Genomic DNA, 18,540 nt, shown 5'->3' on the forward strand with positions numbered 1-18,540 from the left:
GATTACGGCAGAGGATTTGCCTCATGCCCTCTCTTCCCAGTAGCCTGCAGGGTGTGCAATGGAGAATGTGCATCACTGTAGCTGCTACCTTCTCTGAGCCACTCTCTGGGCCAAGCAGTGAGGCCGTGAACCAGGAGAGGGGGCAGGGAGCTTAGAGGCTGGGGGCTCTGTATAGACCACTCATCTGATTCCTTGGGGCTTCTGTGTCCTGGTTTTGAGATAGATGTTATACAATTGACCTGCTTTTCTGCATAATAGTATCAAGGAAAATTTTAGAAATGTCAAATTGTTTTTTTAAAATGTAATATGTTAAAGACTGGGCATGTAGCTGCTCAGAATTAAGCACTTGTTTTGCTGTGTGATTGCTATGTGCTACCAAGAGAATATAATATATAAATTATAAATATATATATATATATTAACATAAATCATTTGAAGACCTAAAGAGAACAAATGATACTGAGGGAATTAGAAGCCTGTGAAGGAGAAAAGCAGCACATAAGTGCGAGCTTCCAGGGTCTGTGCTGTAAAAGTCCAATTCCTAACAGGGAGGCGGAGTATAGAATATTTTTAACTGGCATTTGCTGGCTTCACTCCAGAGGGTCAGTGTTAATACCCTATAGACTTTTTTGTTGCTAAGCATCCTACAATTTTGAATGTGGCTCAGTTCTGTTTGGTGTCCTGTTTCTTTCTGTGCCTCTTTCCTCCGGTACTGTGTTAGAGTGGGCCAATGCCTAAAGAATTTCAGGTTGGAATGAAGCTGGAGGCCGTCGACAGGAAGAACCCTTCCTTGGTGTGCGTGGCGACCATAGCAGATATTGTCGAAGATCGCTTACTAGTGCATTTTGACAATTGGGATGATAGTTACGATTACTGGTGAGACACTGATGTGTGTTTTATTTTTGTCTGTTTATGTTTGGTGTTAAGACTTGATTTCATTCCAGTATTTTCACTGTTATTGCTGTTCTTCTAGTATAGATCATCAGAATTTTAGTGACTGATTTTTCATGACCCGCCTTTCCACATTAAGTGTTGAATTAAGGATACCAAGAAGCTTTTCCTACATTTTGTAAGAAGGGTGTCTAATGAGGCCTTCTTTGAAATAATAGGACTAATTAGGAACATTTCACTATATTGTGTCTAGTTTTGTAAGGGGGCAATTTTTTATGAAAAGGAAGTAAAAATTTTGCAGTATTTTTTTTTTAAATGTTAAAACTCAGCCTGTCACACTTTTTAAAGGGAAGAATGGAGTGAAATATTCAAAAGCCTGTGGGGAGCAGAGAAAATGTGCGCTGCAAAGCCATTAAACTAACATTGCAGGAGTTAGAAGCATCTCTGGGAACAAAACCTGAAATGTGGGAGAGTATATAGGAAAAGTATTTTTATAACATTGCTTCAGAGTGTATCCAGAATAACTGGGTGAAATTTTTCATGTAAGTGAAGGGTACCTGCTTTTCTCCTTTAAACAAGCAGACCAAGCTGAAGAGATACTTCTGAAGGGAATGAGGTTTGCCTTGCACCCTGCTATCCCCAGTTCAAGTCCTATCACATAGGGTCCCCAAACACTGCCTGGGGGTTCTCCTGAACACAGAGTCAGGAATAAATCCTGAGCACTGAAGGATGTGTGTACCCCAGGTCCCCAGAAAAAAACAGCAGAGCAGAAAAGGAAAAAATGCAAATCTGTAGCCTCATAGAGTCCAATGGGACTGTCCATTGATAATTAGTTCCTCTTATTTAATGATAACATAGTATCATTGTACTTTCCATGCTATCTCATACTCCCTAGAATTATCATTACTCTTGGATTCTTTCCATGGAATTGTGTAATAGGGGATCTGAAATGGAAACCTGTCTTTGCAGGTGTGATGTAAATAGTCCTTATGTCCAGCCAGTTGGTTGGTGTCAGAAGAATGGACGAACCCTGATAGCACCGCAAGGTGAGTGCTCTGGGTTTAATTTTTTTTAAATAACCCTTGTGTGTATAAACAGTGGCACTGATACTCGTTAATTCTTATTTTTGTAGCCAACATTTTAATCCAGGGTTGTGATCAAGATTCTGTGCACATTCTGTTGATCACCAAGTTACCCAGATCTCTTAAATATGCACATCCTTTCTCTAATGAAAATTCTGTTAGAAAGATGTATTAGGCAATATTAAAAAAAAACTGCTAAATATTTTTAAGTCAATGAAATGAGTACCATAATTGTGAATAGAAGTTTAAAGCAAGCTCTTCTAACTCATAATTATTTATCTTATGAAGCACATTAATTCATTGAACTTTGCGATAATAAACATGCTTAACTTTGGAGTTAAATATCTGTGAAGCAAGTATTAAGTTGACAAAGTGTCTCCAGTCTTTTCAGAGCCATTCACTAAATAAAATTAAAAGCTTAGCTAGTCATTGACGTAGGGGCTCTTTCTAATAAATCATATATCTTTTTTGGTACTTAAATGTTAATACATATTTAGATATATTGTAAATTTCTGTCAGTTTCACAATGGGTTATAAATAGTCATCATGTAAACTTACCAAGTGTCCTGGGAGAAGCCTTTTCAATACAAAATTTACAAGACAACTATATATAAAGTAACATATTTCTCATTATAAAGTTAAGTACATTTAATTTGAGTGGATTTGTAATTTTTCTGTTTTAATATTTTTCTCTAATTACAAATTCTCTAAAGTTAAGTGAAAAATGAATAATGAAGCATAACCAGTAAGTAACCCAAACAAAGGAACAAAATGCAACCTACTTAAGATTCCCAAATAGTGTAAGATGATTTTATAAAATATATATCAACTTTCCAAATTCTGATTTTTCTACATAGACATATTTAGAGTTGTTTGTCCTACTTTTCTCTAAAATTGACTGAAGCTAACTTTAGAATAATGTTCTTTAAGATGAGGTGAAGTGTTTAACAGATTTCAGAATATGTGGTTTGACTTAGTGATATACACTTCTTTTTTTTCTTTTATAAAATAGCATTTCTGCACCTCTCAGTTCCTTTGCTATAGTCCATCATCTTGTCCTGGTGCTGTATGAGTCTAGAAATAGTACATGCAGCAAACCAGGAGGAGATGTTCAGAATCCTTCCAGCCTCGTGTGAGATAGGAGCTGGTAGAAGCTGAGCTCTCTTGTCGCGCTAGGCTGAGGTTTTCAGGTCCTGCTTGGAGGTGGCCATTTAATTCATAAAATCAATAATAATTCATATAGTTCAGTCTGGTTCATGGTTTTCCATGTATAATTGGTCACGTCTCTCTCTCCTATCTTTGTCTATGTCTGTATCTTGTCTCTGTCTCTCTCCTCCTCACCATGCTAAAATTTTAATCATTCGTTGAGCTAGAAATTATTCAAGTGAAATAAAATTTTTGCCTTAGGGCTAAACTATCTTCTCTAAGAATTAGATTTCAGATTCTGAGGTTATATCCTCACATGGTGTTTGGATTAAAACATTTTGATTTAACTACCTGTAAACTTCATATGGTCCCCCGAGCACCACCAGGAGTAATTAGAGTACAGAGCCAGGAGTTTCCCCTGTGCATCGCTGGGTGTGACCCAAAAAGCAAAAAAAAAAAAAAAAATACTCCTGGGCTTCCATATTTACTTGACTTAGGCCTCCATTGCCCTTAGTTCCTAGCACTCCAAGAGCAGGGTCCTGATGGATCCAGGGCAAGCTGTGAACTACCCCGGCATCGAAATGGGCCAGGCCAAGCGCCATGATATTAATTGTAAGTTAAGAGCATGGTCATAGACAGATTCTGTCATGACCCAAAAGGAGGTAACTGGATAAGGACCCTGCTGGGGTTAGGATAGACTAACCTGGCCTGAGGACTGTGGTCTGGAATATGTAGTGAGGTGTCCCCAGGAAGAGCCAAACTTTATGCTTCATATATCTCTTACTGTGCTTATACAAAATGACATTGCTCAGGGGAGGGATAGGAGGGATACCGGGAACATTGGTGGTGGAGAATGGGCACTGGTGGAGGGATAGGCACTCGATCTTTGTATGACTGAAACATAAGCACAAAAGGTTGTAAGTCTGTAACTGTACCTCACGGTGATTCATTAAAAAATAATTTTTTAAAAAGTAATCCTCAATATTAATATAATAAAGAATCAAACTATCAGAATCTAAGGGACACAGAAAACCCAGGACTGAGGAGAAAATTCATAACAATACAGGTTTACATTAGGAAAAGAGTGAAAGCTCAAATTCTCTCATTTCTCACCCATATAAAAATATTTGACCCATGCCTCTCATATTTGTCTCTCATTCATAATTCATTAAGTTAAAGATTCTGATGTGTGGTGGGAGGGTTATTGGGAACATTAGTGGTGGAGAATGGGAACTGGTGTAGGGATGGGTACTCAATCATTGTATGACTGAAACGTAATCACAAAAGTTTATAAGTCTGTAACTGTATCTCACGGTGATTCATTTAAATAAAAAAACCCAGAACCCAAAATGAAGTTGGTAGAAGTATTATAAGAAGTAAATTTACTATAACTGTTGAAATGGATTACTAGTTGAGGAAAGAAGAAACCAACAAACCCCCAGAATCCCGCCTTTAAGAGAATCTCCTAGTAATCTGGAGTAATCTGCTTACATTTTTGTCCTTGATTTAATCTCCTGAAGGAGTGGTTTTTGCCTCTCTTTATTGTTATGACCTCTTATTGTCTAATTCTCTCTCTTGGAGAACCCAGCAAGCAACCGAGAATATCCTGCCCACACGGCAGAACCTGGCAAACTCCCTGTGGCGTATTCCATATGCCAAAAACAGTAACAATGATGGGTTTCATTCCGCTGACCCTTAAAGAGCTTCCAATGTGGTACCGTTAGGAAGGACAAGTAAAGAGAGGCTGCTAAAATCTCAGGGCTAGGACAAATGGAGCCGTTACTGGCACCTGCTCGAACAAATCGATGAACAACGGGATGACAGTGATACAGTGAAACTTCATATACTTGTTCGCATTGTTTTTACAAACTATGCAGTAGTTTTATGCACAAAAATGTCATCCCACCCCTTATTCATAGGCATACTGCGTTTCTCTGTAGTAAATTTCTTACATCGATATTTTTTATTGAGATATAATTCAAATACTGTTGATTTCATTTTTTTTTTTTGCTTTGTGGATCACACCCGGCGATGCACAGGGGTTACTCCTGGCTCTGCACTCAGGAATTACCCCTGGCGGTGCTCAGGGGACCATATGGGATGCTGGGAATCGAACCCGGGTCAGCCACATGCAAGGCAAACACCCTTCCTGCTGTGCTATTGCTCCAGCCCCTGATTTTATTCTTTTTTTAATATACAGTTTGATATTTTTAGTGTATTTACAAGGTTACACAATAATTCCTATAATGTTGCCAGATATTTTCATAACATTTTACCTGAGTACTCCCCTTGTACCTACTAGTAACTATACATTATTGGTCCTTCTTCTCAGGCCCATTCAACCACTAAATAGTTGTCAATACAACAACAAAACTAAGTCACATTTATGGTCCTTACTGGAGGTATGTGTGGGAAAAGAAGTTCGTTTTTGTTTTTCTTTGGGGACCACACCCAGCAGTGCTCATGGCTTATTCCTTGCTCTGATCTTGCTTGGGGATCACTCCTGGTGGGCTCAGGGGACCAGATGCTGGGCTTTGTTTTATGAATTAAACTACTCTAGTAGTTTTTGAATTTGTAAATAATATTCAAGTATATCACTGTATCACTGTCATCCCGTTATTCATTGATTTGCTCGAGTGGGCACCAGTAACGTTTCCATTGTGAGACTTGTTACTGGTTTTGACATATCGAATATGCCACGGGGAGCTTGCCAGGCTCTTCCGTGCAGACAGGATACTCTTGGTAGCTTGCTGGACTCTCAGAGAGGGACAGAAGAATCAAACCCGGGTCGGCCTCAAGCAAGGCAAATGCCCTACCCGCTGTGCTATCGCTCCAGTCCATTCCAGTATATAAACTAAATTTTGGTTATGCACTCATTGTTACTTGATGGACTTTTGGTTTGTATTCACTTTTTTGACTATAAACAATGTAGTTTTGAACTTTCATATCCATATTAAAAGTTTTTCTATAATTGATCTATAATACACTACAGAATTTCGGGGATATAAATTTATACCTCTATGTATATGACATGTATATATATGTATATATACATACATATATAATACATACATATGTGTGTGTATATATGTGTCATCATCAACATCATCATCATCATCCTGTTGATAGTCGAATTTCTCGAGCGGTCTCAGTAATGTCTTCATTCATCCTTGCCCTGAGATTTTAGAAGCCTCTCTTTACCCATCCTTTCCAATGGAGTAAGAGCATTGGAGGATCTTTCAGGGTCAGGGAAATGAGACCCATCATTGTTACTGGTTTTGGCATATGAATACGCCATGGGGAGTTTGCCAGGCTCTCCCATGTGGGCAGGAAACTCTCAGTAGCTTGCCAGGTTCTCCCAGAGGGAGAACTAAGCTATAAGATGTTGCTTCTGGGAGCTTAGTTTTATAGTCTCTGGATGTTGGCCATTAGTGGTATTACATGGTGCCGGGGGCAGTCCCTGGGTGTGACTGCCTAGCTACTGGAAGATGGGGAATCTGGGTAGAAGAAGCCCAGTCGTGATCCAAGCAGGCTTGGCCAAAGGTCTCAGCCCTGGGTCTCACACACCTGGGTTCCTCTGCTGGTTCGTTCATGAGTGAGGCTCATCCAAATGTGTAGAGAGGGGCCTTGAGCATGGCTGTGGCTAGGCTCTGGAGTACTTCAGCCGCCGAAGCTCTGCTCAGGGCGGGGAGGGAAACTGAAGAATATATATATGAAAATTGAAACATATATATGTGTATATATACATATGTATCTATGTATGTATGTATATACACAAACACACACACATATATACACAGCCACCACCAAACTTCTAGCATATTCTCACTTTATAAATAACTTCTTTCTTCTTAGAGCCAGGGCGATAATACAGTGGGTAAACAGCTTGCCTTGCATGTAGCCGACTCAGATTTGAACCTCCTGCATCCCGTCTGGTTCCCTGAGCCCACCAGGAGTGACTCCCAAGCACAGAGCAAGGAATAAGCCATGAGCACAGCTGGGTGTGGTCCCCAAAGAAAACAAAAGCAAACATCTTTTCTAAGTCCTCCATCCCACACATTCCTCCAGTAACTACCATAGATCTGACTTAGTTTTGTTGTTGTATTGACAACTGATTTGATTATTTAATCCTCTTACAAGTGAAATTTTCTGATAGTTGTCTTTAAGCTCCTTATTTTATTTGCATAATCACCTCAAACTACATTCATTTTGTCTTCAAATGAAGTTTATCTTCTATTTGGAGGGAGAGCTCTCAAGGCAGTGTTCAGAGAATCCAGAGCCACTTAACCTGACGTTTGTTCAACTAGGAGTGATGGCTCAATGCAAGGCCTGAGGGTCCATCACTACCTGAGCCTGGTGATGCTGGGGACCTCCAGGGTTACCCCCATGGTGCTTGGAGGCTACCAGTTTACCTCAGTTATTGAGAGACCTTCAGGAGTATATCCAGTTGTGCTCAGGAGACCATGCGGTGCCCAGAATCAAATGTGCCCCTCTTTCCTGTGCTTAACTCTGTCCTTATATTTTATTCTTAATTAATTACTCATTTTGGTTTGGATCCATACCCTGCAGGACTCAGAGGGTAATCTTGTCTGTTTTCAGGCGTGATTCTTTGTGTTACTCAGAGGGCCATGCAGTGCCAGCGATCAAATTCAGGCCTCCTATATGAAACATTTTTGAAAGTTAGAGTAGTATTCCCTTGAGTTTATGTACCACAGCTTCTTTATCCAACTGTTGATGGACATTTAAAGTTTAATTATGTCTCAGTTTGCTACAACTCTGAATGAACTGTAGTATGTTATGCTAAGTAAAATCAGTCAGAAAATGACAAGCACCAGATGATCTTGCTTTTACTAGAGTGAAAACTAACAAAATAAGGGATTAGACGCTCCATAGTGGAGCCACCCTGAGATATTATCAGTGGAACTGTTCTGAGCATACTGCATAGAGGGGGTCTGCAGACAATTGTGGATGGTATCTGTCAAGCTGATGAGAAGCATGGTATACAGTATGAAGGGGATAAAATGGCAATATTCTACAGATAAATAAACTAAAATAATAAAAGAACTGAAATAAAAACAATAACAACTATGTAAATAATATGCAACTTAAAATTCATGATAAAGGTTGTGTTTCTAAAAAAGATTATGATTTTATTGGTTCTATGCTTTGGTTATTATGAATAATGTTGCTGTGACCTCAGGGTGCAAATATCCTTTCAAGTTGTTTCCCTTTTTTTTGAGCCACAGCCTGTAGTGCTAAGAGTTTTCTCCTGCCTCCGTGCTCAGGGATCTCGTGCCAGGGAATTGAACCCATGTGGCTGTGTGCAAGACAGGTGCCCTACCAGCTGTACTTATCTCTGGCACAGGTGTTTGCTCTTTGTGTCCACTGAATGTATGCCTAGAATTGACATGACTGGATTTTACAGTATTTCTATATTTATAATCATTTTTAAGGTGTTGCTATCCTTTTACCATACAGGCTTGCATAAGTTTACATTCCTATTACTCTAAAACTTCACTAACCCTTGTTATTTACAGTCGTTTTATGGGTATTTACTTGGTATATATCTAGAAGGTTGAGAATAAGAGGTTCTGTCTCTTTGTTGTTTTGATTTTGTTTAATACTGAATAAAAATAATATCCCTGTGTTTACCTGTCTGTGGGCCATATATATATCTTTTTTGGAGAAATGTCCATTCAGGCTCTTTGATGGTATTTGATTGATTTGCTTGCTAATTTTCATCTCATTATTGTATGATATTTTAAGTATCAAATCCTGTTTGACGTATGATATGTAAATATCTTCTCCCAATTGCCATATTTCCATTTTTGTTCTGTGGTAGCTTCTATTATGTAAAAGGTTTTAAAATTGTTATAGTTTAATTAATTTTTTTGTTTATGTTTGGTTTGGGGAACACACTTGGCTGTGCTCATGGCTTACTCCTGAATCTGTGTTCCCAGGTCGAGTCTGGTGTGCTCAGAGGGTCTATGTGGTGCCCAGGATTTAGCCTGGGTGGCCACATGCCAGGCAAGACCTCACCTGCTATGCCTTCCCTCAGCCTTTAATTTGCTTATTACCTTCATTTCTCTTGTCAGTATAGTCATATTTCTGTATGTGTTTGATATTGAGAGTCTGGGGCATGTTATTTTCATTTTATTTTGTTGTATTTATGCTTTGGGATATAATAACCAAATTATTTTATCCATTTTGAGCTAATATCTATGTATACTGTTAAATGTTAGTTTAGTTTCTTTTCTTTGCCCTCCTCTTCCTCCTCATTCTCCTTTCACATGTGACTGTACAGTTCTCCTACTCTGTTGAAATAGCTTTTCTTTATTGTATGATCTTTATTGTATTGTATACTTTGTAATATATTAGACATCCATATATGGATAGGTTTATTTGTGAGATCTGTATCTGTTCTTTTAGTCTTGGCCTGTTTGCTCTAATAGGATCGCTTTCATTGCTATATGGTATAGATTGAATCCAGGAACTTATTTTTCTCCTTGTCTTTTTGGTACTTTTTTAGCTATTTTGCATTTTTGTGGTACTACTGTACACATTTTAGAATCATCTTTTACATTCCTTGAAAAATGCTCGTAACAATTTGGTAGAATTATATTGAATTTGTAAAATGCCTTAGGTAGGATGTTCATTGAAAAATATTTTGTTCTTCCACTCATGAACTGGTATTTCCTTTTTTTTACAGTAATTTATTACATTTAATATTCAAACACCAATCCCAACACCATTATACCTTCCTGCTAATATTTCCGATGTTTGCATTTCAAACCCCAAACTCTGCCCCCAAAGCAGAACTGAAGTACTTTATTTTGCATTGCTTATTATGAATAGTTCACTAACAGATGATCCAAAGAGTTTTCTTAGAGGAAAGTGTGTGAATATGGTTGTATTTAACCCAAGTGCCATTAAGCTCTTCTATAAGAGATTATTATCATGTTGTTAAAGGTTGAGCCTTGTTGCTGATATATCTATCTGTATCTGTATATATAGATATAAATCTCTTTATCTTTCTGTACATATATATTTGTATATACATATACATATAAATATATATAAAATATGTAAGTTTATAAACATGTATAAAATATATAAAAATATATATATTTCCCCCAGTCCTTGGGAAAGACGAGTAAGATGAGGCTGCTAAAATCTCAGGGCTGGGACAAATGTAGATGTTACTTTCATTACTATATGGTATAGACTGAATCCAGGAAGTTATTTTCCTCCTTGTCTTTTTGGTACTTTTTAGCTATTTTGCATTTTTGCATACTTGAGTAAATCGATGAACAACAGGATGACAGTAATACAGTGATAGTTATATTTCCCCCTAAGATTGGTTGCCTTCTACTTTAAACTCCCATCAAATGGTGGTGTGCTACTCTTGGTATATAAGTATTAAGTATGAGCTGTCATGCAGCCACAAATGTGGCTGAGCTCTCTTATGGAGATCAGCTGTAAGCATGGCAGTGATTTAGTTCTGGATGTTTTTGGCTGCTGGGACTGACTCCGTTGGGGGTGGGAAGGGAAACTCAACACACCCCTTCCGGGTTGCCCCCGATAAAACAGCCTGGCATGGGATCTGGAAGCATCTCTATGGTGTATATGTCTTTCCATTTTTAGTGTCTTCTATTTCTTTTCAAAGTGTCACAGTTTTCAGTATTTAGGTCATTTTTAATTTTGTTATTTTGTTTTGTTTTTGTTTGGGGACCATACCTGGCTCAAGGGTCACTCCTAGTAGGATTCAAAAGACCATATGTGGTGTAGGGATGAAATATGGTTTGGTCCCAAGCAAGACAAACACCTTACTATTGCCTCTCTAGCCCAGGTGTTTTGGTCCTTTACCTCCTGTTAGGTTTACTCCCAGTTATATTTTCTTTTTTGATACAATTGTAAATGATATTATATCCCAATTTCTTTGTTTTTTCTAACTAACATCATATAAAAATTCAACAGATTTATGTAAATTGATTTCTATCCTGCCTATAATGTTACTATACTCATAAACCTTTTCTAGCAGATTTTTGGTGAATACACATCTTTGAACATTTTAAAAGTTCTCTTGGATGTAATATAATTGCTCAGTCATAAAGTAATCTTTTATTTTAGGAATTGGAAAGCTAGTTTCTAGAGTGGCTGTATATTTTACTAGGAATACAAATGAATTTCTCAGTTTCATAAAGGATCTCTTAAGGAAAACAACAGTGAAATAGTAAAGCAGGTGGGGGGGTTGCCTTGCACACAGGTCAGCCAAATTCGATCCTAGGTGCCACATGTGGTTCTCTGACCTCTATCAGGAGTGATTCCTGTGTGCAGAGCCAGAGGTCAACCCTTACCTCCACTGGGTGTGGTCCAGAAAATAAACAAGAAAAAAATAAAAAGCAACCAAAAATTCTACTTAATGTGGAAAGATTGGGACATCTCCTAAGATCACAAGCAAGCAAAGAATGTCTGATTTTTCACAGTTATTCCACAGTGAAGATCTAGCTAGAGGCATTAGAAAAGCAGGGAAAGGCATCCAGAATCGAAAGAAAAAAGTTAAAGTATCTTTAATTGATGATGACATAAGTTTATGTAAAAAAATATAAAGGAAAACAATAAACACATGACTATTAGACCTGATAATGAAATAATTTAACATATATAATATATTATCAAGTTCATAATGGACAAAAATAGAATATGTTTTATATAATAGGGGTGAATATTTCAAGCTAGAAATTAATTTAAAAATACATTCAAATATAATTAGAACAGAACAAAAAATTAGAAAACAGTAATGTTCTCTAGGAAAATACCCTGGAACTCAATGCCATTTCATGAAAAAAATACTCTTTAAATTAGAAATAATGTGGGCCAAGGCTTTTAGGAAAAACTTGTATGTAACATCTTACATATTGCTGATTTGATCAGCTAGTACTTTGTTAGGAAATTTTAAGTGTTAAATTTATAGACTTATCCATTCTTTTATAGATACTCTTATTACCAGTGAATAATCTAAAAATTATCTGAGTGCTCAGGAAAAACAGAATAAACCATATAAAAGTTTAGACATATAAAATGTTCATCTACAGTGTGATTACTTATCTTGGAGAGGGGTTCACTTGTATTGTGAAGAGTTTTCTGCTTAAGGACTTGTGTGAGTTCAGAAGACATCTCATTTGGTATGATCACATGCAAAATGAAAGTTTAAATAGATCATCTAATTAATAAGCGTTTGAGCAAGAGAGTTGAAATTCAACTTACAAGAATTGTAGCAAGAAATAGGTGGGGACAATTGCTTAAAGTTCATGGTGTATGTTGTGATCAATCAGGCTCGTCTAAAAATGTAATTAAAAATGTAAGTGGGGATTTATAGCATTTCTCTAGTAACTGCATAAAAGATTAAAGATCTGAAGTCATGTGTAGTGGAGGATCGTTTGGCAGGATGATTGAATGCTGTATCAGGGAGATTTTATTTATTTATTTTTTATTTTTAATTAGTGAATCACCGTGAGGGTACAGTTAAAGATTTATACATTTTTGTGCTCATGTTTTCCCCATACAAAGTTCGAGAACCCATCCCTTCACCAGTGCCCATTCTCCACCACCAGTAAACTCAGCATCCCTCCCACCCTCCCCAGTCCCTTCTCCCCCAACCCCAAACTGCCACTATGGCAGGGTATTCCCTTTCATTCTCTCTCTCTGATTAGGTGTTGTGGTTCGCAAAAAAGGTGTTGAGCGGCCATTGTGTTCAGTCTTTAGTCTACATTCGGCACGTGTCACCCCTCCCCTGCATGACCTCCAACCACATTTTACTTGGTGTTCCCTTCTCTGAGTTGCCCAGAATGAGAGACCAGCCTCCAAGCCATGAAGTCAACCTCCTAGTATTTATTTCTACTATTCTTGGGTGTTAGACTCCTAGTCTATTATTCTATATTCCACAGATGAGTGCAATTTTTCTATGTCTGTCTCTCTCTTTCTGACTCATTTCACTTAGCATGATACTTTCCATGCCGATCCACTTATATGCAAACTTCATGACCTCATTTTTTCTAACAGCTGCATAGTATTCCATTGTATAGATACCAAAGTTTCTTCAACCAGTCAATTGTTCTAGGGCACTCGGGTTTTTTCCAGATTCTGGCTATTGTAAACAGTGCTGCAATGAACATATAAGTGCAGATGTCATTTCGACTATACTTTTTTGCTCCTCTGGGATATATTCCCAGAAGTGGTATTGCTGGGTCAAATGGAAGCTCAACCTCTAGTTTTTTGAGAATCGTCCATATTGTTTTTCAAAGGGGCTGGAGCAGTCAGCATTCCCACCAGCAGTGTAGAAGGGTTTCTTTCTCCCCACATCCTCTCCAACATTGGTTGCTTTTGTACTTTTGGATGTGTGCTAGTCTCTGTGGTGTGAGGTGGTATCTCATGGTTGTTTTGATCTGCATCTCTCTGATGATTAGTGATGTAGAGCACTTTTTCATGTGCCTTCTAGCCATTCGTATCTCTTCCTTGGTAAAGTTTCTGTTCATTTCTTCGCCCCATTTTTTTTTCCTTTAGTACAAACTTTATTTATTTATTTATTTATTTTTTAATTTATTTTATTGAATCACCAAGTGGAAAGTTACAAAGTTCTCAGGCTTATATCTCAGTTACACAATGATCAAACACCCATCCCTTCACCAGTGCCCCTATTCCACCACCAATAAAAACAAAAACAAAACAGAAACAAAAGCAAAAAAAAAAAGTATACATCCCACCCCTCACCCCCCAACCTCCCCCCCGCCCCCGTGCGTGAATGACAATTTCACTTCCTTTTCTCTTTACCTTGATTACATTCCAGATTTCAACACACAACTCACTATTGTTTTTAGAGTTTCAAAACAGACTCACTATTTTTGTTGGAATTTATCCCCCAAGAATACAGCTCTATTAACAAGGAAATATTTGATAATAAGTTTTCCACTGATGAGAATGAAGCGATAAAATGTCGCGCGAGCCGCGCGGTTTACAATTTCTATATTATAGTAATTAAGTCCGCGAAGATTTAAGTTGGAAAATGAATCATTTCCCTTCCTAGAACAGCATGCAGCCAAAGTTAGTTCACAGTCTCCATACATGGTTGCAAGCACTTGCTGGAACCCCAAATCCTAAAGCTGTCTCTGGTTCCCGCTCGTTCCACATCCACCGGCTGTGCAGAGGCATGGGCACCCAGGCCGAAACCCGGCCGGAGCCGAGCGCCGGCCCCGGCTGGGACTGCCCCGGTATCCCGTGGCTGTTTCAAGTTCAAAGCACACATTTTTTTTTCCCCGCGCCAAAAGTTCATACCTTCTCAAAGGACCCACAAAATGTCTGACACCACGCCTTCTCCCAGAGGGGAGAGAGACCAAGAAGGAAGGATATTTCCTCGTTAGCCAGTGTGGGGCAAAAGCTTAGTTCACAGTCTCCATACATGGCTGCAAGCACTTGTTTGAACCCCAAATCCTAAAGCAGTCTTTGGTTCCCGCTCGTTCCACATCCACCAGCTGTGCAGAGGCATGGGCACCCGGGCCGAAACCCGGCTGGAGCCGAGCACTGGCCCCGGCTGGGACTGCCCCAGCCCATTTTTTGATGGGGTTGGAAGTTTTCTTCTTGTAGAGTTCAACCAGTGCTTTATATACCATTGATATCAACCCCTTATCTGATGGGTATTGTGTAAATATCCTTTCCCATTCTGTAGATAGTCTTTGTATTTTGGTCACTTTATCTTTTGCGGTGCAGAAGCTTTTTAGTTTAATGTAGTCCCATTTGTTGATCTCTGTTTTTACTAGATTGCTTAGTTCCATGTCATCTTTGAAGATACCTTTATCTTCAATATCGTGGAGGGCTTTGCCGACCTTGTCTTCAATGTACCTTATGGTTTGTGGTCTGATGTTGAGGTCTTTAATCCATTTTGATCTGACTTTTGTGCATGGTGTCAGGTCGAGGTCTAAACCCATTCTTTTACATGTGGTTGTCCAGTTGTGCCAGCACCATTTGTTAAAGAGACTTTCCTTGCTCCTCTTCACATCTCTTGCTCTATCAGGGAGATTTTAAAAGGAAAACCAACAAGCTCAAATGACCTTTAGTTATTTTTTCCTTTATGACAAAACTATTGCCAGAATTGCTTGAGATAAATATTTACATATTTATGTCTTATGTGCTTTTTATCTTTAAATACGTATTGTTATGCTTTAAATAAAGTAGCAGATAAAGCTGAATCATTTGTTTCTGTTAGTGTTTTGGTCCAAAGTTTGCTTGCCGCAGTTTTTTTACTCTAAAGGAATTTTTATTTTAACCTTTATTTATGCCCGTAATCTATGCATTAAATTTTATTTTGGAATGAAGAGAGCTCCACAGGCTAGTATAAGCTTTGCCTGCAGGAGACTTGGTTTCAGTTCACAGTACCATGTTTTTCCTTAAGTACTGCTGGGGTGACTCCTGACCCAGTAGTAATCCCTGAGCAATGCTGGGTGTGTCAAACAAATCAAATTGATCAAACAAATTAAAAAAATTATTTTATGGGATGGAGAGTCAATATAGTTCTTAAGTTGCTTGCCTTGTATGTGGCTGATCCCGGTTCAATGCCTGGCACCCTGTGTGGTACCCCGGTCTCTAGGAGAGCAAAGCCAGGAGTAAGTTCCAAGTAAGCCAGGACTCCAAGGAAATAGAGATAAATAATGAAAAATTCATTCTATGGCTAATTTCTGTTGACAAAAATACATATTTACTATTATTTCCATAGATTGTGAGTTTGTTTATCTTTGTATGTTAGGACGTACAAATTTCATTTCCAAGAACACTTAAAATAATCTGTGTGGTTGTTCCTGTGTATTCTCATAGATTCCAGATCCAAGAGGATTTTTATAGATAGAGGGGAAAGGAGGCCATTTAAAAATTATAAAATGTAAAGGTGCTTGTAAAATAACACGCAACCCGGAGATTCTTCTTGCAGTGATTTATTAAGAAACCTTCTCATGCAAATGGAAAAGAGGACGAACGAAGGATGGACGAAGGAAGAGGAACCAGGGGGGAACCACTAGCTAGGCAGCTTCCCTCCTTATATACCTCTCGCTGCCTGTTTACGCCCAAGTGTCTGCAGCTGATAGGCTAGTTACACCTTGTGGGCGTGACAGGACATCCTGTTTTCTTACACCTTGTGGGCGTGACAGGACATCCTGTTTTCAAAGCATGGTGAAATTAACAAGAACAGGTGCTGTTTACGAAGCACGCGGTCCTGTGGAGGCTCTCCACAGGTGCTTTTCATTGATATAAATTTGCTGTATGGGTAACATTTTCTACTTGATATCTCTTTTTTAAAAATTAAAAATATGGCAGTGCTTCCTCTTTAGAAGAAGCAGTCTTCCTGAACTTTCGATGAAGTTACAAAATGACAATAAAAAAATATTATGTAGACATATAGAAGCACCCCCCCACCCCCAAATACAAGTCCAAGCATTTGAAGATGTGAGCTCCTCTCCTGTAGGGCTGTTGGTTCTCATAGTCAGATCTTGACCATCATTTGATGGTGGACATACTGTGTCCACAGTGAGAAACTTCTTACACAGAGGGTTAAACCTAATGTTTAGATGAAATAATATCTCTTTGTAATATAGGTATAGGTTGTATACCATATACCCAGTTCTGTACAGCTAAAATCAGGTCTGCATATTAAAGAATAATGGTCAACTAAAAACCATATATATATTATATATATACATATATGTAATCTTAGATTCTACTGCTGTTTTAAAAGTATTTCTGACTACTTTGCCTGTATATGAAATTTCTGGTCTTGTATATTGCCCAGAATAGTTTGTTTACCAGTGTTGGGAAAAGTGTTTTCTCAGCAGTCTTCTATGTGTAAAAACATGTTCTGAAGTTGATGACAGGCACCTTCACCTAGTTCACTTGTTCACTTTGGGTTGGCGGGCAAGTGTCTGTGTAACTAACGTGGCCCTCAGGGCTGTCTGTCTGACACCATGTCCTCCAAGAAGGACAGCGTTTTCTCAAAGGATGAATTTTAAGCTGCATATAACTGCTTACACTAAACTCAGGTGCAGCTCAGTGAGCATCTCATCTTGACTCAGTGTTTATAGAATTATGAGAAAGAAGGGAAAATATTTTCATTGAAGGAAGGAGTTGATATTTTAAAAAATATATCCATAATGGGGTGTAAGTCACACACTATACAATTCATCCATCTTTAGGGTAGTATTTAGTGGTGACTAATAAGTATACAGAGTTGCATAGCCATTATGACATTCTTAGAAGGTTTCTGTGAGTCCAGAAAGAAATCATGAATTGTTTATTTAGTATCCCTTATTGCTCCCTGATCTTGACTGTTGTTATTCTGTCTTATAAAATTTCTTGTTTGAACGTCCAAGGATAGCTAAAACAATTCTTGGGAAAAAGATGATGGGAGGCATCACCATCCCCAACCTCAAACTTTACTACAAAGCAGTAACAATTAAAACAGCATGGTACTGGAACAAAGGCAGAGCCGTAGACCAATGGAACAGGGTGGAATATCCCTACACACAACCCCAAATGTATGACCATCTAATCTTTGATAAGGGAGCAAGAGAAGTGAAGTGGAGCAAGGAAAGCCTCTTTAACAAATGGTGCTGGCACAACTGGACAACCACATGCAAAAAAATGGGTTTAGACCTTGACCTGACACCATGCACAAAAGTCAGATCAAAATGGATTAAAGACCTCAACATTAGACCACAAACCATAAGGTACATTGAAGACAAGGTCGGCGAAACCCTCCACGATATTGAAGATAAGGGTATCTTCAAAGGTGACACGGAACTAAGCAATCTAGTAAAAACAGAGATCAACAAATGGGACTACATTAAACTAAAAAGCTTCTGCACCGCAAGAGATACAGTGACCAGAATACAAAGACTATCCACAGAATGGGAAAGGATATTTACACAATACCCATCAGATAAGGGGTTGATATCAATGGTATATAAAGCACTGGTTGAGCTCTACAAGAAGAAAACATCCAACCCCATCAAAAAATGGGGCAAAGAAATGAACAGAAACTTTACCAAGGAAGAAATACGAATGGCCAAAAGGCACATGAAAAAGTGCTCTACATCACTAATCATCAGAGAGATGCAGATCAAAACAACCATGAGATACCACCTCACACCACAGAGACTAGCACACATCCAAAAGAACAAAAGCAACCGCTGTTGGAGAGGATGTGGGGAGAAAGGGACCCTTCTTCACTGCTGGTGGGAATGCCGACTGGTTCAGCCCTTCTGGAAAACAATTTGGACGACTCTCAAAAAATTAGATATTGAATTCCCATTTGACCCAGCAATACCACTGCTGGGAATATATCCCAGAGAATCAAAAAAGTTCAATCGAAACAACATCTGCA

General features: G+C 38.4%; 1 protein-coding gene across 1 annotated transcript in view; it reads left to right on the top strand.

Annotated features, from left to right (window-relative positions):
- L3MBTL4 (L3MBTL histone methyl-lysine binding protein 4) overlaps positions 1-18,540 on the top strand; it is a 487,327-nt gene that overhangs the window by 183,551 nt on the left and 285,236 nt on the right. Inside the window, exons 9-10 of the mRNA XM_055125658.1 lie at positions 722-876; positions 1,861-1,937. Of these exons, the coding sequence (XP_054981633.1) occupies positions 722-876; positions 1,861-1,937 (232 nt within the window). The remainder of the gene's footprint in view (positions 1-721; positions 877-1,860; positions 1,938-18,540) is intronic.

This window comes from Sorex araneus, chromosome 2 (genome assembly GCF_027595985.1).
Source record: "Sorex araneus isolate mSorAra2 chromosome 2, mSorAra2.pri, whole genome shotgun sequence".
NCBI lineage: Eukaryota > Metazoa > Chordata > Mammalia > Eulipotyphla > Soricidae > Sorex > Sorex araneus.